The sequence below is a fragment of the Frankliniella occidentalis genome, unplaced genomic scaffold (assembly GCF_000697945.3).
Source record: "Frankliniella occidentalis isolate FOCC.00 unplaced genomic scaffold, Focc_3.1 Scaffold80, whole genome shotgun sequence".
Lineage (NCBI taxonomy): Eukaryota > Metazoa > Arthropoda > Insecta > Thysanoptera > Thripidae > Frankliniella > Frankliniella occidentalis.
In genome coordinates, this window is record NW_026267210.1 from 33,737 (window position 1) to 56,358 (window position 22,622).

General features: G+C 48.1%; 3 protein-coding genes across 4 annotated transcripts; 1 reads left to right on the plus strand and 2 right to left on the minus strand.

Annotated features, from left to right (window-relative positions):
• Positions 1-129: 129 nt before the first annotated feature.
• On the minus strand, positions 130-8,215 carry LOC113206233 (centrosomal protein of 97 kDa). Of its 2 annotated transcripts, none has more exons than XM_026422220.2 (16): positions 8,026-8,215; positions 7,415-7,566; positions 7,179-7,337; positions 6,998-7,099; positions 6,693-6,889; positions 6,506-6,589; positions 6,229-6,428; positions 6,041-6,112; positions 5,732-5,917; positions 5,361-5,600; positions 5,111-5,278; positions 4,822-5,025; positions 3,591-3,708; positions 3,251-3,500; positions 2,984-3,164; positions 130-2,840 (listed from the first exon to the last, which is right to left on the minus strand). In XM_026422220.2, exons 1-16 carry the CDS (start codon positions 8,039-8,041, stop codon positions 2,575-2,577), a joined length of 2,595 nt encoding a protein of 864 aa, XP_026278005.1. In that variant the 5' UTR covers positions 8,042-8,215; the 3' UTR covers positions 130-2,574. The 2 variants fall into 2 exon arrangements, with proteins under 2 accessions (XP_026278005.1, XP_026278006.1); XM_026422221.2 differs by lacking the exon at positions 8,026-8,215 and adding an exon at positions 7,794-8,018.
• A 192-nt stretch (positions 8,216-8,407) lies between these two features.
• Positions 8,408-10,737, plus strand: LOC113206235 (40S ribosomal protein S16). Its single transcript, XM_026422223.2, has 5 exons — positions 8,408-8,542; positions 8,640-8,684; positions 9,088-9,219; positions 10,261-10,375; positions 10,547-10,737. Exons 1-5 carry the CDS (start codon positions 8,528-8,530, stop codon positions 10,690-10,692), a joined length of 453 nt encoding a protein of 150 aa, XP_026278008.1. The 5' UTR covers positions 8,408-8,527; the 3' UTR covers positions 10,693-10,737.
• A 557-nt stretch (positions 10,738-11,294) lies between these two features.
• LOC113206234 (death-associated protein kinase related) lies at positions 11,295-22,590 on the minus strand. The gene is made up of 8 exons (XM_026422222.2): positions 22,424-22,590; positions 22,178-22,219; positions 22,010-22,100; positions 16,232-16,435; positions 15,997-16,138; positions 15,698-15,897; positions 15,464-15,616; positions 11,295-13,630 (listed from the first exon to the last, which is right to left on the minus strand). Exons 2-8 carry the CDS (start codon positions 22,209-22,211, stop codon positions 12,286-12,288), a joined length of 2,169 nt encoding a protein of 722 aa, XP_026278007.2. The 5' UTR covers positions 22,212-22,219; positions 22,424-22,590; the 3' UTR covers positions 11,295-12,285.
• Positions 22,591-22,622: the final 32 nt, after the last annotated feature.

Sequence of the window (22,622 nt, forward strand, 5' to 3'; positions counted from 1 at the left end):
ACCCCAACTTCTGAACCTCTTTTGCAAAGAAAACAAAAATCTTGTGTGTGGTGTTACATAAAGGAACACCAAAATATCAGTTCAGAATACTGGTCAGTTACAGTGGAGGGCGAGAAAACAAAACACACATGAAACATATACATATATTAATCCTCCCAATGAGAAATTAAAAGAAAATCAGTCATTCATTTGACAGAAGTTTACAGTTTTCTTTGACTAGCACAATAGGTATTAAAATATGAATAAGTAGAAAACTTGAGATCATCTCTGCAAGATCTGAAGCAGGCTGAACAGTTGTTCGTTCACTCAAATTACCAGGAAGAATTCCTGCAAAATGACAAACAGACAATGTGTAACAAAATTGGGCATATGGACTGAAAGAACAAATGCGGCCCAGTGACTATGTACTGCACAGAGGAGGAAAAACCAAAGCAAGAATAGATATTTATCTACAGATGTGCTAAAAAATACAAGTTAGTGAAGTACTAAATGCCAGGATTTACAGGCTAATTCTACTTATGTAGGTACAGTATCATCTTCTATTGTCTACAACATTACCGATAGTTGGCTCAAACAGATAATTTTGTCTGCCAACTAACATCTAGCATTAGAACCTCTTTACAGACACCTACAGTTTAAAACTACTAGGGCTCCGTAATAATATCAGAGGTAATCTAAAGATACGAAAAGCTTAATCGTTCATGGTTTGGGTTTCGGGCACAGACCCATGTAGTCACTGGTAAAATTTTAATAAGCATCATAATACTTATATGTATTGGCAGAAACAAATAAAATGAAAGAACCTGCTCCTCAACAGCTTTGTTTTAAACCCAATTACTCCGCTTACTCATATACCTAATTCTTTGAGTGGTATTGCAAAGTTGTCATTTTGGTTTAACATAGCAGTTTGGTCCATTACTATAAGTCTTCAGTGATGAAAATCCAGCAACATTTATGAATAAACTTACCGTGTCTCAAACACGGGAATTGTGCCTCACTGTTTTAAAATATATAAACCTTAAATATGTTAGAGAAACAAAAAATGAGCAAGGCAGATTGTACTTTTTGTAAATTTGCTTAACACCTTAAAACAAGGTATGTAAGCGTATATGACATGGTAATACCAGAGTAAATAATTTTCTGGAAACACAACTCTATGTACAGGTATCGGCAATCTACACAATGTACACAAGTACAAAAATACCCAACATAACAAGTGGAGGGAAAATTAAAAAGTAAAGAAGTATGCTCATAGCACTGTCAGCACCAACAAAGCAAAGAACACAGACTTATTTCAGTTATTGGTAGTCTATGGTGACCTAAGATGGAGCAATAATGACAAAATAAAGTTGACAACACTGAATTAAACACTCAGTTAATTATAAAAAATCTTGGAAAATGCTGGTTTGAACACATCTCAAGGCAACACCAGAATTAACACAACAGGAATTTAAAAGAGTCAATTCTTTTTGTCAGTCCAAGCACAAAGACTCTAATTGATGAATTTTTAAGGTATTAATAGCTGGCTGGTGACCTGTTTGTAGAGGTTATTTGGTAGTTTATATCACCAGTCAGGATTAAGTTAGGATTACTTATAATCATATTCACAAAAAATAATACTTCAGTAAATTTGATCTCAATAAACTTTGACTTTTCAACACATTGCTTATAAATATTCTTATCGTAAATATTACACTTCATTAGTGAATTTATGTTTTATGAGCAGCATTAAGGTGGATTTACAATAGCAACGCAGCAAGCGTACCTCTATCACTAGCAGTAAGACAACACTCATAAGGTCCCCTCCAAATCCCCCCCTCGCTCTATTACGACCACTAACTTCAACGCCAGCATTTAAGATACACTTGATGCATTGCAATCATTAATCCCCCTTTAAATGTGATACTAACAAAATAACTCTGAGTGACAACAATCAACGTCTTTAACCTATTGTTTTCAAAACCGTCAAAACTGTCCAACAGATTTGAATTGTCATGCACAAAGACACAATACTCAACAAGCAAGGAAAAATAGCAAAATTAAGTACGGGCAAGTAAAAGATAGAATAGAGTTACAATCAATTTGGTGAGTAACTTTCACACAGCTATACTAAATTCAACTGAAACAGAGTACATTCATATATAATTCATGTAAGAAAAATGTTTAGACCCTGAAAATCAGAGATCAAATAAATGAATTGTTACACAAAAATAATAGTTTTCTTTCACAACGAAAGATTTGTAATTTGAAAAGAGGAGAGCTCCAGACTGGAAAATATCATTATTTCATTAAACACACAACAATTAATTAAAACTCATACCACATCAAAAAGAGTATAATTACATAATCTAACAAATTCACACTCTTGATCTATTTTGTTAGAAGTGTTTTCTATTCCATTGGCAATATTTCATCATGGATTTTAAAAGACATGCTACAAATAACAATTATTAGATCTGTAAACAGAATGGCATCTGGGATGCATCATTACCACCATGAAAAACTTTCCAAAACTATACAAAAAAGATTCTGTTTGACAGAATACATTCCATTCTGGTAGTGCAAACGAAACCCCTACTTCACTTGATCTTTGGCGGTGTCTGATAAATTCTCTTGCTTTGAACTACTTTCATCAAGAGCATTTTCATTTCCTTGGTCTGTGGAAGACACTGTCCTCATCACACCATCCAGAAGTGAACTTGCAAAGTGATTCAGTTGTGGGGGAGTCTGGCGCCGAGATGAAGGATGAGGGGCATTCAAAGGAAGGCTTGATGGTCGATTTGGAGCTTTCTCGACAGAGCCACTCTCAGAAGCTGCTGATGCTGGTCTCATAGATATATCTAAAAAAAATATACAGGTATATAAAGATAATCAATTATATAAATGGTTGAAAATGTCCATGAAACAGATATTAGTTTCTCGGAGTTCTTCTGAATACAGAAATGTGAAACTACCAACACACTTATGACTGCAGTGTATTTACCTTGGGTGGATGTGATTGGAAGATCACCTTTCTGAAAAGGAAAATGAACTGCATCTGATGGTGTATGAACAGCACTTAAATCTGTCTGAGTGGCCAATGTTACTCTTGGGATTTGACCCTGGCGATAAGTCAAGCCGAGAGCAGCTGTAACTTCTTGCATTGACTGCTGAAGCTCTGCAACCTGATGAGACAACACATGGAAATCCATAACCAAGATTCAAACAGAAGAAAAGAGAATTAAAATCACCAAGAAATATTTTCTCTCACCTGGGTGTGCAAATGCAAACAGCTATGGGTGAGTTTACGAATGCATTCAGCACTATTGCTGGAGGTGACTTGTTCGCTTCCAAGAAGATCAGCAGCAGACACAGTTGGAAGGATACTTTGCGTTGCACTATTTTGTTGAAGTGAAACTACTTTTTTCCACAGCGCACTAATTGCTTGCATTTGAAGAAGTTGCAATCTCCTCTCACCTTCTAATGCACTTTTGGTACCCTCTAGGTCTTCTGTCAGTTTCCTACGTTGTGAAGGGAAATACGTATTTCAGGATTTAAGCATAAGTAGATGCATAGTACTAGTCCGATAAATAAAAGCGCTAAAAATGTACCTAATATGCTCTAATGTTCGTTTATCCTGCAGACAACGATTGACTTTGGCTACTCTGGGATCTAAATTTCGAGCATGGTAACCTCTCCATAATCTCTGGATATTTGTTGCAGCACATTCTGAAAAAGATATGAATAACTTAAATATGTGAAAATTTAGTCAATGATAAGGTGCATTTTCATCCACCTTATTGATCAAACACAAATTTGCATCCAATTATAAGATATTTTAAGGTAGTTGTTAGTTAAGTTTGGCATGCAGGTTCAGGTTAACATGTTCAATGCAATACAGGAGCTACATTCGCGTATACCCATAAAAAAGCAAAGGAGAATTTAATATTTAAAAGAAATGCGTAAGGTAATTCAAAATACTAAAGTCCAGTAAATTAATTACACGACACTTCATAGTTGTTGGCCAAAACACATTGACTAATAGCTGCAATCTCATTATTGATTGTGAAAGAATAAACCACAGGCCGTATAATTTATCAATAAGAATTATCTACACTAAAGTTAAAATATTTTAAAAACTGGCAGGTAAACAATTTTAATATCATACTTCAAAAGTATTGCAAAAGACCAACAACCTCCAAACTTGATATAGCAGGCTATCAGTTGCTAGTTATCATTGGAAAAAATATTCACAGGTGGACAAATTTGATAGAGTACCACACCACAAGTGAATATTGGGAATATTCCTGTACAAAGAGTTGGTGCTGGTGTCAAGAGAAAGCAGTGTTGCACACACAGATTTGCATAAGAGAGAAAAATATGTTAGAAACACTGACACTGAATCTGAAGCACAAAAGAGACAAATTCCACTGTTTTTACAAGTGTGATATTGTTAAAATACAGAGTGATAACAGAAAGTTCAGCAGTTTAAACATCAGCTGCTTTTCACTCACTTTGCCCCTCTGGCCTGGGGATTATCATATTAACTTGAGAACAGCCATTTGTCAAAATTTGACCATAGTGAAAGGGTAGATCTGAAACCGGTTATGATAAGTAGCACTACTCTTAACACAAGTTGAGAAGAAAGGAAACTTGAAAGAAGAAGATTAAATAAACTACAGGACAGAGGCAACAGGGTTAATCTATGGATTTTATAACAAGACAGACCAGCACAAACCAAAGATACAAATGGATATTTATGTCAACCTAGAAGTAAAACACACACATTCTTATGATACCACTAGTCCAACCAATAAAAAACTAAAGCAAGCAGTTTGTTACCAAGACTTGTGGGTCTCTTGGCATCTGATCGTTGCATAGGCTTTGAAGGTGCAAATTGAGGTGTTTCATTTAGTTTTTGACTGATGCATGATTGCTCCTTGCCATTCATATCGGCATGGGTATCAGTAGCTTCTTTCTTGCCTCCATTCATTTTGGGACCAACAGCTTCAGATTGCTTTCCATCACGTTCCAAATTTGCTTCAGCTGTGGCAGTCAAAGATTAGAGGATAATGAGCATCATAATCTTGTCACATGACATAAATCTTGGCGTGGGTTAATTGGGACAAACCTGTGAAGACTGGGGTGCATTTTTGAGAAGTGTAATGTGTTTCCATTGAAGGTGTTTCAGGCTGCTCATAAGGTGTACCCAATGAAACCGCGTCAGTTCGTCTGCTTGTGCTTGACTCGTCCAAACAACCACCTGGAGCCGGGAGAGGCGGAGCTGGCATCCCTCCACCTTACAATGTAGGAAAAACGGTTGAGAGAAGAAAACAGACTCACAGTTTTTAGGTGATAAAATGAAAGTATCTATGCAATACCTCTGACAGGCAGCCTACTGCTAGGTCTTGCAGAACTAGGCCGGGGTAGACCAGTAGCTAGTGGCTGAGCAATCCCTTTTTTGGCAAGTGGACATGAAGGAGTGGCAGGTGTGGCAGGTGTTGCTGGGGTTTGAGCAGGTGTCCCCAAAGGAATCATATCTATGGGGCGGAACTCGGGACTCAACAATGAATCAGGAACTGGTATCATTTCAGTTGCAGAGTGCAAAGGAGAATCTTCATCTGGAACAACAACAACCACAACAAAAGTAGAAGCAAAAGATCATACTGACTGATTCAAACCTTACATAGTTCTTTTTCAATCTAATTCTTGTGAAACAAAGCCGACATAGCTCATACTAAAATAACATTACCCTGAGGTACGAGCTGAGAAGGTACTTTACGGCGAGAATCATCACTATCAGATGAGTTCAGAAAAGACAAATCAAGGGATTGGGTCATAAGAGGTGACATTTCAGGCCCAGAGCTAGGAAGTTCACTGTGGAAACTAGATGTCATCCGGTCAGGGGTGTAGGTTCTTCTTCTGCCTCGGTTAAGACCTGGAAAGAGTGCCGAGCAATTGTTTCACAACACAAGCCTTCTAGGATTTTCAATGTAAAGCAGCAGCTCAGTGTAAAGTACTAGATAAAAGCAGAAAAGCAATTTTAAGTAAAAGCACTTACTAGACCGGTTGTATGAATTGGAAGTGCGCCTTCGTGTAAAGGGCGAAACAGAGGATGAGCGCTGAAGTGTACCTGGGTGATTTAGAGTCAATTGTACAGTGTTTAAAGTGCTCGCTAAAAAAATTTACAGTGAAATGTCACACCAGTGCAATGGGATGTTGACTAAATTCAAAGTCTACAAATCTCACCATCAGCCTGCTGCTGTTTTAGTTGTTGTTGATGATGCTGAGCTTTGCTGAGAATGAGGCGCAGTTTTCTATCTTCTTCTGTTTCTAAACTTTCTCCACCAAGAGGACAAGTACTTGCTAGGTATGCAACAAGAGACTCGTGATCACCAGGCCTAAATTGTCTTCCTCGACCTTGAGAGTAGAGCCATTCGGCTTTGAGACTGCAAAATAAAGAAAGAAGGGTTGAGAAGGAGTAGTAGTTTGATATGATAAATTAAAAAGACTTTTATGAACTAACCTCTCAATTTCATTCACCATAAAGCCATCAATCACTTTTAGTCCCATACACCAGTTAATTAAAAATGGTCTATAATCAAAACCACTGAAAATGTTTGTAAAAGAAAAATACCTTTATCTTTGGATTAGATTTGGTATACAGATTCAATTTATCTTTCAAATTTACAAGTCAGTGCTTTAAAGGATACACATTACTTCCTGTCATAGCAACACATGGGTTATTTGCAATGGATAGTTGGCGGAGGTCTCTCAAGTTTACCAGGAAAGAAACTTGATTAAGATCTGTTATATTGTTAGCTGCTAATGCCACTGTGTCTAAGCCCACAGGTAAAAATTTATCACATGCCTGAAGGTGGCCAATTTTATTACTATTCAGCAGTAAAGTCTGCAAATAATTTTTTAAGTGTTAGTAGAAGCAGAAGAAGTTTTTCTTGAGAGATAAAACAGCAGGTGCACCGCACCTTCACCAGACCATTCAGCGGCAGAGACTTACTTTAAGGTTTGTGAGGTGGGAGAGGTCAGTAATAAATGCAATATTATTTTCTGAGAGATCAATGTGTTCCAGAAGGCTATTAGTATTCAGATGCTCAATGGTCTGCATTAAAATAAATCGTGGTTATGAAAAAGCAATAGAGAAACTACATTAGGAAAAAAAGAAAAATATAAAAACCTACCTTGATGTTATTTCCTGCAAGGCAAAGCCATTTGAGCTGTGTTGCCTCTTTGAGACCTTCTATAGTAAGTATACCATTGCGAGCAAGATTGAGCGACACCAAATGGTGTAGCCTTGTGACATTGTACATTCGCAATAACCCATTACGAACAGCTGAGAGCTGGATGGATAGAAAGACCATGTATTCTACAGATTTATTTTGTGAACAACAAGGTACAAATTTTTAGGGAAACTTACACTCTTTAGAGCAGTGAACGAATCTATACAGTCCAACCGGGTGAGATCATTGTTGTCAAGAATCAATTTGGAAACTTTTGATTGTGCTCCTGATGGTTTGCACAGCTTTTTTAATCCCTGGTTGCTCCAATCAAGCACATCTTCTTCTGATTCTGATGAGAAAAGAAGTAAGGAGGTAACAGAAAATCCGCAACAGAACAAGACTTTAATTCAAAATAATCAAAATAAAATGACAAGAAAGTGACATCTGTCAGTCTGTCAAGGGGTTATGGAACAGTTTAAAATAGTCGCTTCTGTCCTATGACAAGCACAAGCAGAAAGACCTTGGTGGGATACAGAGAGTTGACAATTTTTTCATTGGGCAAAAGTCAATCCATACTTGTTTCAAATTAACATTTTCTGGTAAATTGTAAAAGAAAAGAACTGTTTACAAAGAAGTTAATGGACCCCTAATGCATGTTTATTGCCAGTTTAACAGAGCACACAATCATAAATCTGCTGCGGCTTAGGAAGAATTATTTTCTAATCTGAATATAGAAATCAGATTTGTTTACAATTGCTTTTGAAACTAGCAATTAATCAGATGGTTAGCAAATAAGGTAAATGTTTACCTTGGGTCGCAGCCATTTTGATGCACTGCCTTTTATCTGACGGCTTGTCGACCGGAGAAGTTGGAACGTTTTATTTTAATTTTCGTGTCCATTATCCATTACAAAAATTTTGAAAAGTGATCGAACGTCATCAAGGCTGTTCCATAATTATGAAAAATGAAAATATAAATTGAATAGGAAACATTTAAGATGTTTTTAGCAGACCACTATAGACCACCAATCGAGTCAAAAGAGAATGTGTCACCAGTGTCACGTCAACTTTCAAAACTCATGTCTTAATCTTTAAGTACACTGGCATTTCCTGAGGATGACTTGAGAACTTTAATGTGATTTTCCTCTTACTATTTAACATTTAATTTTTGAAAATTTTCCATTTGAAACACAAGAGTCTTTGAAGTGTATTTTAACACTCTACTTGACCACGTTAGTGTGTGCCGATCTGATACGTTTTCCGGTCTTTTACAAGTCTTATTCACTTCCTGTCCACGAGGGTTCAGCCGCGATGCAGGGCACTAAGGTGTGTGAGCTCAGAAAGTTGTTTATATCGTGATAATTACGTTACTTAGTTGTATTTCGTTATTTGGTTCATAACATTTTCAATATCTGCTTTACAGAAAGCTAAGGAGCCAATACAGGCCGTCCAGGTCTTTGGACGCAAGGTATGTTTAGGCCTTCTGTTCGGCATTCTGCTCTTTATTCGTGAAGTTTAGGTTTAATCGTAAATTAATTACGGTTTCCTGAAATTTCAATCATTATGCTGGCGTTTTAAGATTCCATAGTTCTTTAGTTTACCTGATTGCCATATGATCATATACCGATACATGTTGTTGTATAGGTTATGTTCTATCCTAACGTGGGACGTGGTCATGCATGCGGCATTCGACTTGTTTCTCTGCGGATGCTTTGCTTATTGTGTAATCTGTTAAATCTTAACTCTCGTATCACCGCGCCTTTACTGTGGTCCTACTGAGTTCAGGAGATTGTACCTGACTGTGTCAACTTTGCCGCGCCGGGAGGTTATGTTCCTCATGAGTTCAATTCTTGACCGATTTCCTTTTACAGAAAACCGCCACGGCTGTTGCCTACTGCAAGCGTGGTAATGGCAACCTGAGGGTAAACGGCCGTCCTCTTGAGATGGTTGAGCCGCGAGTCCTCCAATACAAGCTTCAGGAACCCATTCTGCTGCTAGGAAAGGTGTGTATGAGTCTCCTACCTGTTTGTGGGCTCTACATTTCGAAAGAGTTGGTCCCAATGGTCCTACTCTAATATAGAGCCCTATATCAACTGCAGCCCATAGTGCCAGGTTGAATTGCTCTGTCTCCCTGGTCTCCTAGAACTGCTACACCTAAAATGTTCACTGTGTCTTGGAAACCTATGATGAAAGTAATTACCGTTTGATCATATATGATGATTATTTTGGCTGTTTAATTTCCTGATGGTTTCCCTCTTTTGATGTGTCATACTCAAAGCTTCCATGTGATGATATTAATTACCGTTTGAGTCCTTGTGATGATACTCTTTGGCTGCATTTTTTGCACTGATGGATTGCTGTTTAACTTGGGTCTTTTGTGATTTTTATGTGTAAAAGCTTGTCTTCTGTCAACTTTGCAATTTTTGTGGCATTTCAAAAGTGATGATATTAATTACCGTTTGAATCTCAGTGATGATACACTTTGGCTGCATATTTTGCACTGATTTGAAATGTCAAATTATTATTATCCTAATTTTTTCTTTTGTAACTCCAAAATGTTAACACTAATTACCGTTTGATTGCGTATGGTAAGGAAGATTGGCTGTTTTATTTTCACTCTGAAATTTGAATTCTTGTGACATTCAAAAAGTAATGATATTAATTACCGTTTGAATCTCAGTGATGTTACCCTTTTGCATCGGACTGATCTGGAATGTCAAATTATTGACCTAATTTTTTCCTGAAACTCCTAAATGATGATACTAATTACCGTTTGATTGCTTATGATAAAAAAGATTGGCTGTTTTATTTTTCCTGAATGGAGCGTTTTCAATTTAATCAATTGGCCTGCTAATTGTTGACTCAATCTATCGTTAGTTGAGCCTATATGTGGGCCATACATTAACGCTCTTCATAGTGCCTGTGTGGTCTAATGACCATTCAGGTCTCCAAAACTGTGCTACATGGATATTTCTAATATTTTTGGAGGAATGGTTTTCTTTTTTCTGAACTCAGCTTATCTAATTAAATTGTTTCTTTTTCAGGACCGATTTGCTGGTGTCGACATCAGAGTGCGAGTCAACGGTGGTGGTCATGTCTCACAGATCTATGCTATCAGACAAGCCATCTCCAAGGCTTTAGTTGCCTACTACCAGAAATGTGAGTAGGATTGATTATTCATTGTAATATTTTTATGAAGCACTTGTGATGAACTCATTATCCCGAATATGAATGTCTTGATATCATCTTTCTATCTGATGTGCTATCTGAAGATTATCTTTTAAGTAACCTTTGAGAATAGATACTAATGGATTTTTCTTCCTGTTCCAGATGTGGATGAGGCATCAAAGAAAGAAATGAAAGATGTTCTTATTCAGTATGACCGCACCTTGTTAGTGGCTGACCCACGTCGGTGCGAGCCCAAGAAGTTCGGAGGTCCAGGTGCCAGGGCCAGGTACCAGAAGTCTTACCGTTAAGGTGTACCTTGGTGTATCTTATATAATAAAAATCTATAAATCCAATTTTTGAGTTTATTTAAGCAATATTTTACAAATCATTTGTAACCATTTACTAGTTGAGTATCAGGTTACCTGTATTTAGAGCCTACCCACAAATGGAGCTTATCCTTTATTTCTAAAGTGATCAGATTGGTATTTCTAGTTTTCAAGCAGGAGATCTTTCTTCACAGTATACTGAAGGCCAGAAATTTGGGACTTGGCTTAAATTACGAATTCCATCATATGGGCCAGAAGACTGGCTTTTCTGTCCATACGCTCAGTCTTGTCAAATTAATGTATGATTTCACATTACGAGCGGCTGTTTTCTTGATCATCCCTGTCAAGTTTAGCTCCCATTCTTTGCAAAAAGATAATAGTGTTGACAGCCTTTATCCAGCGTTTCTTGATGACATACCGTTTGAGTCTCTTCTTGCTAAGGCTAGTAGTCACAGCACTTTTTATCCACTTGTGGTCTAGACACTGCTGAGGAGACATTCGATCCCTGTAAGGAATCATGGAGAGCATTAATTTTTGAACCTGTATTATTTGATTGTGGTATTGCATGAATCAAGCCATTCACACAAATTTGATATGCTTTTATTGATACATCACTAATCAGTCACAAAATAGTACCTGATGACTAGATAGGTCAGTGGTCCCAGATACTGGCCTGGCAGCACAGTTAATACATAAGAGAGCCCAAGGAAGTATGAGAGAGAGCACAGATCATCTTGTCAACCACCTATCTGGGACCCCTGAAGTCTTTTACTTTTGTCATGGTTTTAGATGTTTCTCAGGCCATCTCTTAATTTCTGTCATGACGTCAGTCTTAAATTTGTTATTCTCAGAATACTATTCCACAACCAATTACAAACAATGTTAACAATTTGTGCTGTGTGAATGATGGGCTTTCATTCCAAAATCATGTTTTAATCTAAATTCTACTAAAAATATGTGATATTCACAACTAGAGTAGAGAATTTTATTATCATTTGTACAATGACTTAGATCTTTAGATTATTGCTTACGTAGCACATTGACTTAAGTATAATTATGATTATAACATACAAAATAACATTCTTACATAAACATCACATCTACAATCACATACGTCTCAGTTGTTTACGCCCAAAATGGACTTCCCTGCTGGTGGAGGTCCAAATCTAAGGAAGCACTCACGTTACACTTGACAACCGCCGCCGTCACCATAGGCAACCTATTCGACATGACGTACTGTTAGATTGCAAAGGTGCAGAGCTGTTATATGATTATTTTTTTTCTTTCGCGACACGCGTAAAGTCAAGGACTTTCACTCGTTCACAAAGCCCGCATACCTTTGAAAAATACAGTCTTAAATGGAAAACTCTGGTAGTTCATACTGGGGTTAGCGCGGATTAAAACATCCTGCGAATATCCTTCAATTTCCAGTTAGACGATTACTCGACAACCTTTGGAAGGAGGCCTGTACACTGTTTGCTCTGTTGTCATGGCTTTGCAATTTTATCAGAACTCAGGCTTTTCGAAAGCGAGAATTCTCATGGAAAATATCAGCACTCTAGTAGGTTGAGTACGCTACACTCCGCCACCGCTGTGTGAAGTTATTAGTGTTCTTTTTTTGTCCAGTAGGGAACTGGCAGTAGGTCTTGTCCTAAAGAAGGGGTCTTCCCAGAGGCCTAAGCCGAGCAGGCTGTGGTGGTGGGCGGAGGCCGGCGCGGGCTCCAGGCGGTGCAGCAGCCTCAGCAACAGGTCCTTGGTGATGTCTGAGCCGGGTGGCGGCGGTAGTTCGGGATCCGGCGACCAGCGTGGGCTCTGCGGTGCGGACTGGGTGGTGGTGGAGGACGCGGAGGAGAGGCTGCGGCGCGACAGGCGGTGGAAGGCGGGGGTGGCCGCAATCGTGTCTCGGATGGAGAGGCGCCGGCTGTCCCGCCGCGCCAGACAGTTGGCCAGGACGGCAGCCTCTTCCGCGGGAGGAACCTCCTCGTCGTGGAGCTCGGCCCGGGACGGCATGCGGCCGGGCTCGATGGGCCAGAACCTTTTGGTGGGGATCTGCGTCTGGGACAACCTGGCAGTGAAGTTGTCGGAGAGGCGCGCGTCGCCGCGCCTGCACGAAGTAGTCGTTGTGGTGGTCGACGTCGTGGAGGTGACGGTGCCATCACTGGACGTGGACGAGGACGCGAATGTCGTCTTGGTGGTGGTGCAGCCCTTCTTGGTCTCGGTGACGGTGGTGGACTCTACGTTGTTCCCCTGGGGAGGACTGACGGTGGGCTTGTCCTGCTCTCGCTTGTCGTCCGCGGGCCGAGGCGCCCAGCTCGCTATGCGGAACAGCTTCTCTGAGAGCTTCCTGATCTCGTCGGCCAGGTTGATGCGATCGTTGATGTCCACGTGATGGCTCTTGAGGCGCACGAAACAGTTGCTGTCTGAGGCACGGCGCTCCGTACCCAGAAGCCGGTCGTAGGGCAAGGGCAGCGTAGAGATCGTCGGTGACCTGGGGGCATCGGCATCGGCAGCGTCCTCGGCAGCGTCACCGTTGTGGACGGCTCCCGCCACCAAGACGTCCCCGGGCTCGGTGAGCACGCTGGCCAGGGACGGGCAGGGCGAAATGACGTGCGCCGACGTGTCGAAGATGTAGGGGCTGTCGGGGTGCTCTGTCCAGCGCTCCACAATGTTGCGCAGGTTGTCCTTGGTGCTCGCCAGCTTGCCGGCCTCACCCTCCTCCGCTTCCTTCACGACGACGACGACCTCGTTCTTGTCCTCCTCGGCCGCCGAGTTGTTGTTGACCTCCGGCTTCTCCTCCGGCGGCGTCACGACGGGCGTCGGTTCTGGGACGGGCGTCGCCGGGGCGGGCTTGGGTGGCGGCGGCGGCGGTTTCCGCTTGAGCCAGCGGTGGTGCAGGCACGCCTCCGCGCACATGCGCTTCCTGGAGACAGAACGGCGCACAGAGGGACGGAGACCCAGCGTTAGAGGAGGACAGTCAGACAGTAGAGAGACGGGCGAGAAAGCGAAACCCAATCAGTCAGCTAGGCACACCGGGGGAAGGCTTGCTTAGTCGGGGGCGACGGGGAAGCGCGATCCGCGAAGCAGAGAAAGAGGGTTTGAGACAGCGCCGCATAACGGTTATGCAAATGAGGGGCATCGACTATACCTCCGAGTGTTCAGGAAGGGGGCACTCATGTGCTCTGTCTAGCTTTTGCGCCAAAATGGAACAATCAAGGTGCCTCCACGATAAGCAGTTCCTGCGTTGACGCTTTGACGCTTCGTCGTAGCGCCTGCAACGCACTGGGTAGGCCAACCCGCCCAGCAGCCGTGTCGAGACGGCGGCCCGCCCTGAGCGGCACCCTGGGGAACGCTCATTGTATTGTGGAGCCAACTTTAGACACGCGCTCGCAACTCCTTCCCTTTCGTGAGCCTGGCTGATTAATTGTAGCAAATGTCTGTACTTTTCTCTACTGAGCCCGCCAATTCTCATTTACTACACAGTACACAGTCACGTGTCACGTCGACAAAAGATTGTGTTCACAGATGAAAGCTTCTGCCAAGTGTGCAGACTCTCCGAGTTTTCCTGTGTGCATCTCCCGTCGCCAGTCGTGGAAACGACCCAGAAACCGCAATGACACGCCATATCGCACTCGCCAAAAGTGGGGAGTAACAGCCGAAACTCACCCAACTATCCCACCCTGCATCATTTTGATTTCTTCCCACGGAAGCAGGAGGGACCTTGCTTTTGAGAGAACTGCTCTTAGATTTTCTGCTGGCCCTCTGTCTGTAAATCATGTCACTTCTACCTCGCCTCAAGAAAAACGCAAATAGATGCGTAAATTACGTAGGAAAAGACTAAGTGATGTAAATCGCGGACAGCCTCTTGGCTCGTCGTCCAACGTTACCCCAGAGGAGGTACCACGTTTACATTGTACAGCCGTCCCAGAATAGTCAGCGCGCCGCACACTCTGTAACGTTAGCAGCCATATGAGAGCACCAAGCGGTTCAAAGTTAAAGGCCCCAAACGCAGAATGGGGCAGAAGCCAAAGAAGAAAAGCTTAAAAAAGAAGACAAGCCAAACTTAACTGCCGATCACAGTTTTGCTTCTGTTATGACAAATACACTAGGCGTAGATCCAGAGACGGCCTCTTTTGTAGGGGAAATTCCGCCTCAGAATCTTAAACTACTGCGGACTACGGCAACATATGATCTGCCCGAAAGTAGGCAAATAGCATTACCGCGGCCACGATTCCTAGAGATTGGCTGATGGATCCGTGCCTGAATCAGATTAGGACGATTTTCTATGAAGCCCAAAGTGTGAATTTTGCATGAATCTGGATAGCGCACACACACGTGGTCCATGAGTAGTAGCGCAAGCATAGTTAGCAGTGGTTAGCAGGCTGGGTCTGTGCCATCATCTGCGACCGTTCTGACCGGTAAAAAGGGAAGGCCTCAGCCAACGGCGTGAGGCCACCATCAAACAACTTCTGGTGGGACGATTTCTTTTCTTCCAGCAGCCTTAGTGTTAAGTACTCTATTCTCCGCCAGGCATCCCTGACCTTGCGTCGTATACGTATACAATACAGTAAAGCACGGGAAGCATCAACTTATTTACAAAAAAATAAATGCATATTTTTTTTTACAGCGTTCAAACAAGTCTACTGTAATACACTAATAGCCGTATATAGATGTGAAGCTATTGAGAGTTTTTAATGAAGTTTCAGTATTGCCTAGGCTCGAGGTAATGTCTATGTTAAAAAACCGCACTACTTACTCTTTCTCTTTAACGAGCAGCATGCTGATGAAATCCTTGGCGTCGTCCGAGATGTCGTTAAAGACCTCGTCATCGAAGTCGTACTTCGCCACCGTGACGTTGGCCATTGTTTCGATGTCGGTGTCCCCCATGAACGGCGACAGGCCAGACAACCTGGAGGCCGATTGCAGAAATGAATCTCAAGCCCAAAATTTTTCATAATTCTGTTAACAGCGTGAAACAATACCAACTTACAGGACGTAGCAAATAACGCCCACCGACCACATGTCAGTGTTGAAGCCTATCGGATCAAAGTTAACAACCTCGGGGGCGACGAACTCTGGCGTGCCAAAGAGGACCTGCAGCTTCTTGCCAGGTTCGTAACGCCGCGCCAGGCCAAAGTCGATGATCTTGATCCTGTTTCCCGTCTTGGTGAGGCACAGGATGTTCTCGGGCTGCAAGATGAAAAGACTCGCCAGTGAGACGCCTCGTCCTGGATGTCAGAAATGGGGGCCCCCTCCAGACAGGCTGTAAAGGCGAATGCATACACTCACCTTGAGATCTAAATGGAGAATGTGCTGCTGGTGGATGAACTGGATGCCCTCGCAAATCTGCCTCATGAAGATGGTGCACGACTTCTCCGTGAGCACAAAGTCGTCGTCAATGACCCGCTCAAACAGCTCCCCTCCCTCGATCCTGGTGATGTCGTCAATTAAAACGTGTCACTCACGCCACGGGGGTGCTCGCTCCAATCCAGTGGCACGCCATGCCCAGGGCCTGTATACTCACAGCTCGAGGATGAGGCAGACGTTCTTCTCGTACTCGAAGGCGTCGTAGAGCTGGAGCAGCCGCGGGTGCTGCAGGCAGCGCATGAGGTCCACCTCCCGCTCCACGTTCCGCCGGTCCTCCTTGCGCGCCACCGAGACGAACTTGGCGGCGAGCGACAGGCCCGTCGTCCGCTCCCGGCACCGGTACACCGTCCCGAACTTGCCCCTGTGACACCCGGAGGAAGCAGAGCCGTCAGCCGGGCCGTCAGCCGCGAGTACAGAGGGGAGGGGCAGCGCCGACGCCCACCTGACCGGACACCCGAGGGGCGGCCAAGTCGCGCGGGCAAACAGGAAAAAATAAAAAGCAGCGGGTAAACACGATTAAAAATACCCGCGGCGCTGAGAGCGGCCTTGATGCGGCTCGGGTGATTGGCATGCAGATAGGGAAGGTTCGCCCCACCCCGCCGTGGCCCCGGGTGCTCGCGACGCGTCGCGGGGGACGCACGCCCGCCCCCGCGAGACACAGAGAGAAGGGGGGGGGGGGACAGGCGGCGCTCCCGGGCCGGCGCCGTTCTGCCGTGGACACGTATAGACGCCTGCCCTGGCTCCGCGTTCTGCCCCCCCCCCCCTTACCATCACCACCACCAGGCGCCGCTGGGCTTGCGGGTCGTGCTCGACCACCTCGGGCCCCGGGGCAGCAAAGTTCACATCCGAGTAAATAGAGAGTAACCTTGCATTCCGAACGGGCTCTAGAGAAGAGAGAGAGAGACAAAGAAGAGGGGGGGGGGGAGCAAAGGCGACGGGGAAGGACTGCTGCCCGTCAACGTTCAGCGGATGTTTCCCAAGAACGACTGTCAAAAGGTTTGTATGGGGTGGATCTCATGGCACGACGAGGGAGACCCTATGAGGTATGAGGTGTAACATCTCCCCAATATCCCCGGGTTGTCAGCCACGTACGTACGTATCCCCTTGTATCCCCGACGCCCGACGGGGCGCGTGCGGGGACACTCATTCATACCCCGTGTCAGCCGCCGGCGTCGCGGCGGCCTTGCGGTCCCGCTCGGCCCGGCGGCCGGCGCCCCGTGTCCCTCAACCCCACAAACCCCCGGTCAGCGCGGCCCGCGAGCCACAGGCGCTCTCGCCCGCGACGCGTAACCCCATACTCTTGCCATCGCGCCTCTTTTTCCTCCTTTACACAAATTACCCCCCCCCCCCTTTTCCCTCGGCCCTTCCCCCTGGCCCCCGCTCTTTGCGGTCGTTCTCGCCCGCGCGCGCACAAGGCACGCCCCCGCGGCGGACCAACGGCGCCCAACGGAGGCCAACGCCGGCCGCGCGTAAACAAAAACATCCGCCCTCCAGGACGGACCAGGCGGCGTTGATCGGGTTGAGGTCGATCGCCGGCCGATCAACGCCGCCGTCGGCCCGGCCCCGCTAGGTGTCCTTGCGGCCGCTTTATGATACCGCCGTGTTATGCGCTCTGCGGCTCATCACTCGGCCGAGGTTGGCTCTGGCTCACCCCCAGGTTTGCCCCCAGGTGAGTCAGCTCGGCGGTGCGGTGCGCCCGCGCGGTGAGCAGGTTTGGTGAGCGGTGACGTCGGTTTCGCCCGCGGGTGACGTCGCCGCCGTGGGTCTCGGTGACGTCAGCCCGGCGGTCCGCGGTATGGGCTCCCCCCGTGGAGACGCGAGCTGGGCGAGCTAAGCGCCGGGGCGGCCCGCGGGACCTGGGCGGCGGGGGGCGGGGGCAAGCACCAAGCACCCTCGCCTCGACACGACTCGCTGCCCCCTCGGGAGCGAGAACTCTCACGCGAAAAAAAGGGTGGTATTTTCTTTTTGTGAAGGGGGACTTGGCCCCGCTGCAGCCGCAGTGTTTGGTACCAGCTGTTGTTTGGGCGGCGCCGGCGGGCGTCCTTCGCCCCCCCCCCCTCGCACGCCCGCCCGTGACCCTGCCAGAGCCCTTTTTCCTCGTGTGCTCGCGAATCCTCCGCCAATCTACAAACTTACTGCAATGCCCTCGTCATCCCATTCCGCAGTTTACTATCGCATCAACATTTACGGCCGACAAAACACTGCCGCGCGCCGCGGGCCAAGTGGAAAGTTTTTAGTGACCGAGGCATTGGCATTGGCTCCCAGGCAAATATCCTCCTCACCAACGCTCCTCAAACGGGTGATGGGACCTAATCGTCTGTCTGTCCACCTCCAACCCCAGCCCCCGTCCCCTCCCTTCCTCTCCTTGCCCCCGCCACCCGCATTGTGATTCTTTTGCCAAGCGAGTTGGCAGCCGAGCCACCGATACACGCGCCTAACAAGTTTCCCACCGACCGATACCGATACCGGTGGCCAGCCGCAGGGGGTGGCTCTCCTGGCCCCGTGTCACCCGCACACTGCCGCACACTACACGCGGGGCGATGATCAGATTGGCGCGATAGCGAGCTCGAGTCGAGTGAGTGTGGTTATTGCGGAGGACCGGGTTCGCCCTGCAGACCCAACACCAACAGTCCCGGTTTGTTGCCGTTCGCCTCTCTCTTTGTTTCGTTTGCCCCCCAGCAGCGCCCGCCCCGCGCCCGCCGCGCCCTTGAGCAGGGAGGCTTGCGTAATGACGCCCTGGCCACGTCCCTGGTGGCGGGCGCAGGCGGGCGCAGGCTGGCGTGGAGCCCCCCGCCGCCGGGCCCCAGGACGCGCGCGCAGGACAACGAGGACCTCATTAACGTCTCGGCACTCCGTTTAGGGAGCCTCCGGACGACACCAAAGAGTGTGTGAGAGACTGTGTGTTATTGTGTGTGTGTGATGACGGTGGTAGTGTTGTGGGAGGCCCATGTTGAGGTAGTCCTGCCCGTCCTGCCGCGAAATCCTTTCTCAAACTTTGTGGCGTTATTTGTGGCGGAAGCCATATTGACGACAAAACCGCGACAAACCAACCAATTCTGGCCAAAGCGCGGCCATTCAGACACATGTCGCCGCCGCTGTCGCCGCCATTCCCCTTCCTCCTCCACTTTACATGACTAAATATTACGACCGCGATGACACTGACGCAGCTAGGACGGCCGAGCTGGGGGAAGGGGGCCTTACGGGGGTGACGGGCAGCGGCAGTTAGATGTTGCGGGAAGCAAATGAGAACCGGCGGGGCTCCCCCGCGCCCCCCGCGCGACAAGCAAGCGTGCGAGTCTCGTAACTTTCGGGGCGTCCTGCTCTGGTCCTTGCCCTCGCGTGGTCATAAGGAAGACGCACTTGTTTGACGTGCCGGGGCGGGGCTCCTGCCGGGCACGTCCCAATGCCACTGGCACGTCCGGCGTGTCTCGTGGTGGTGGGTCCGCCCCCCGCGCGCCGCCTTAGGGTTCACCGGCCGCCGCGGGCCTGGCCGGGGTGGAGCAGCAGCAGAGTGCACTCGCTGCTGGGCCTCCCTCCACGGGTTGGCAGCCGCTCCAGGTCAGCCCGAGGGTGGTGCAGACCCCCTGTACTACGACGTGAGGAGCACATGGGTGCCGTGTAAACACCTGGCGCAACGCGCCCCCGCTGGCCCCGCCTCGCCCCGGCCCGCCCGCCCACGCCCCCGCGGCGCGCTGCTCACCGCGTGCCCCGAATGCCTTCGCGAGCGTCTGGCGGCGCCCATAGCGGCGCGCGGCGTTGTGCGGGAGGGGCGGGGAGGGGCGCGGCGTGCTCGTCGACAGACAGGTGGACAAGGGGAGGGCGAACCTATCCTGCCCAAGGTCGACGCGGCCCGCGCGGCCCGGGGCAACGGGCGGCGGGAGAGAAAGGCAAGGTCCGTATCCTTCTGGTTGACTGCCATCCAGTCCCTTTCTTGAAGGCACTATTTCTCCGGTTTGAGACACCGAACTGCAGTCCCGGAGTGGGTTGGTACTACTCGTTTTGAGACCGTGTGTTCTTTGTCGTCCGCGTAATCTACCAGGGTCTCACCCTCGCTGTGCTTTGTAAGGGGTGTCAGTACCATGACGGGACTTTAAGGACCCATGGTGGGGCGGGGCGTAGCGGCGCTTTCGAGGGATGCGGCGGGGGCGGGTGGGCCAGTCAAAATAAAAGCGGAATGAGATGGGTCATCGGAAGGGAAAGGAACTCGGCGTGGCGCGGCGTGGCATGCCGCTGCACGGAGTGGACTGTGCCGCCCGCCCGCCCAGCCGGACGAATCGGTATAAATAGAGCAGGTTGTGGAACGCGCCGCGCCACGCCCCGGCTCATGCGGCTCGGCCCGAGTCGGGGCGCGCGGCGGGACGCGGTGGGGCGCGGCGCCGCGGGGCGGGTTGGACCAGCGATCTGGCTTGGCGCCCTTAACCCTTTCCCTCTCACGCCCCGGCCTACCCCGCTGCGCCACGCCGCGGCCGGTGTTGCCAACTCGCGCCGCCTTAACAGCAGCAACACACAGAGTCGGTATGGCGAGGAACACAAACCCCTTCGGCGTGAGCCCGGCCCGGCCGACGGAGCTCTCTGCCCGGCGGGAGCCCCTGCGGGTCCGGGCATAGGCAGACCCGGCGCGCAGCGGTGCGCCCGCGGTGCCCACCCGCCGTGCGCTAGGCGCTCGTAAGGGGGGCGGGGACGACAGAGGGGCGCGGAGCAGGTGCTGGGCGGGCGCAAGAGCGGGATTGAGATCAGGACTGAGGGCGGGGCGGGGAGGGCGGCGGGCTGGGAAGGGCTCCCCGCCCGCACCCCGCACCCGCAGGTGAGCGCTTGAGCGCTTCACCCCGACCTGGGCAGAATTGTTTGTCCCCGCCGTCGCGGCCGCATTGCTACACGGCACCCACGCCCCGCCCCTCCGCCATCCTGTTCCCAATAATAACGTATGCAGAGACACGGGGGCGCATACCAAAGGCGGGTGCTAGCGAGAGTTACGGCCCGCGGGAAGCTTGAAAAGTAAATAGGCCTCATCTACCTATCTACCGGCAGACTATCTATCTCTGCACTGCGCTGCGCCCCGCCCGCCAGTGTGCGCGGCACGGCACGGCACGCGCTGCTCAGGATGCAGCGCGGGCCCCGGGCGGCCCCAGGTGGCCCAGCAGGCGCGGCCATGATGCGTTATCAATTGAGGTCGCAGAGATGTGTCGGCCGTCCCCGTGCCTTCAATGTCTCATCTCGAAAGCTAAACACGTGACTCTTCGTTAATGACGGACAATCAGGCATAATCTTTTTCACAACCAAAATGCACTAGCTCTCAATCACGCTTCAATATAACCCGATTCACGAAAAAGACCACCTTATCCCCTTAATCTTTGGTACTCGATCCAACCAAAACATTTAGGCAGTCTACACTGTAAATCTGTACTGCAGCCATGAGCCATGACTCATCTATACGTGTCCGCCACCCCAGGGATGAGATATGTTAAGCGCAGTTGTGACATGAAAAACCAGAAGGGGACGTTGGGCGTCAAACCAGTCAACCGCTCTCCTGCCCTCGCACTTTCGGCGCCCTGGCTGGGCCACCATCTTCACACAGCTACTTGGCGGGTTGGCCTACCCAGTGGTTCGCAGGCGTTATCATTAGCGCCTCATGAAACGAAACGTTCACTGACTGAGGGGACACCTCGAGTCGCCCAACTGCTATGCACCCCAGATTTACAGTGAAGTGGGGGGAAGATGATAAACTGGGGTATGGCGGTGGCACCACAGGCAGAAGAGCGAATACCTCCCCCGCATCGTGACTTCATGGTCGTGAGACTGCGACCATCTCTGTCAACACCCCTGCAACAACTGGCTCCTAATTGAAGCATGGCTGGCGCTGGCGAGCGCGCGGGCGCGGGCTGCCGGGTAGGGATTGTATCTTACCACCACGCTCTTCAGGCAGGTTTTAGCTTACCGTCCGATTTCCGTCTGCAGGTCGTAGAACTCCTTGACATCTGTGTTCCGCTTGATGTGCACATCTCGGTAGGGAAAGCTGGGTTCCAGCTCTGCGGATAGACAAGCATTGGTTGGTAACTCATGTCTTCCGCGAAAAACAGAGATAACACTCGGTGAAAGCACTTACCCCCAACCGGATCTGTCTCGTCAACTTTTATCATGCCACCGCCTGAAATTGTAAAATCACTCAATTTAGAATTTTATCCTGGTCTGTAGAGAAAAGGGCATAACTTAAGGGGGGATTGGAGAAATAATTGCGCCAACAAAATGCCTTTCGCGCGTTTATGGTTCAGCCAGTGGTGAAATCTTTCAGGATGGAGTGGGAGATGACCGTCATATTTTCAATTCTCCCGCGCATTGACGTGTTACTCACCGTGTATCTGGACCCTCCCTGTCTCCTTATCGCTCCCCCGCGTGTGCGCACTCCGCGTTGAGGCCTCGCATGCGCTTCCCGAAAGAATCCGGCGGTCCTACGGGTGGAGCGGGTTGAGCGAGCGACGAGCGACTGAAACTAAACTGAGGGAAGGGAAGGCAGGAATGCCGCGCGCGAGTTGGGGGAGAAGGAGGGGGGG

Coding starts and splice junctions, on each gene's coding strand:
- LOC113206233 (XM_026422220.2), bottom strand. Junction 7,100..7,178: donor TTGCAGGAAATAACATCAAG/GTAGGTTTTTAT, acceptor ATTTTAATGCAG/ACCATTGAGCATCTGAATAC. Junction 3,501..3,590: donor CGAACATTAGAGCATATTAG/GTACATTTTTAG, acceptor TTCACAACGTAG/GAAACTGACAGAAGACCTAG.
- LOC113206235 (XM_026422223.2), top strand. Junction 9,220..10,260: donor CCATTCTGCTGCTAGGAAAG/GTGTGTATGAGT, acceptor TTTCTTTTTCAG/GACCGATTTGCTGGTGTCGA. Junction 10,376..10,546: donor AGTTGCCTACTACCAGAAAT/GTGAGTAGGATT, acceptor TTCCTGTTCCAG/ATGTGGATGAGGCATCAAAG.
- LOC113206234 (XM_026422222.2), bottom strand. CDS start 22,211: ATGATAAAAGTTGACGAGACAGATCCGGTTGGGG. Junction 16,139..16,231: donor GTCTGCCTCATCCTCGAGCT/GTGAGTATACAG, acceptor CGACATCACCAG/GATCGAGGGAGGGGAGCTGT. Junction 15,617..15,697: donor GGCGTTATTTGCTACGTCCT/GTAAGTTGGTAT, acceptor ATCGGCCTCCAG/GTTGTCTGGCCTGTCGCCGT.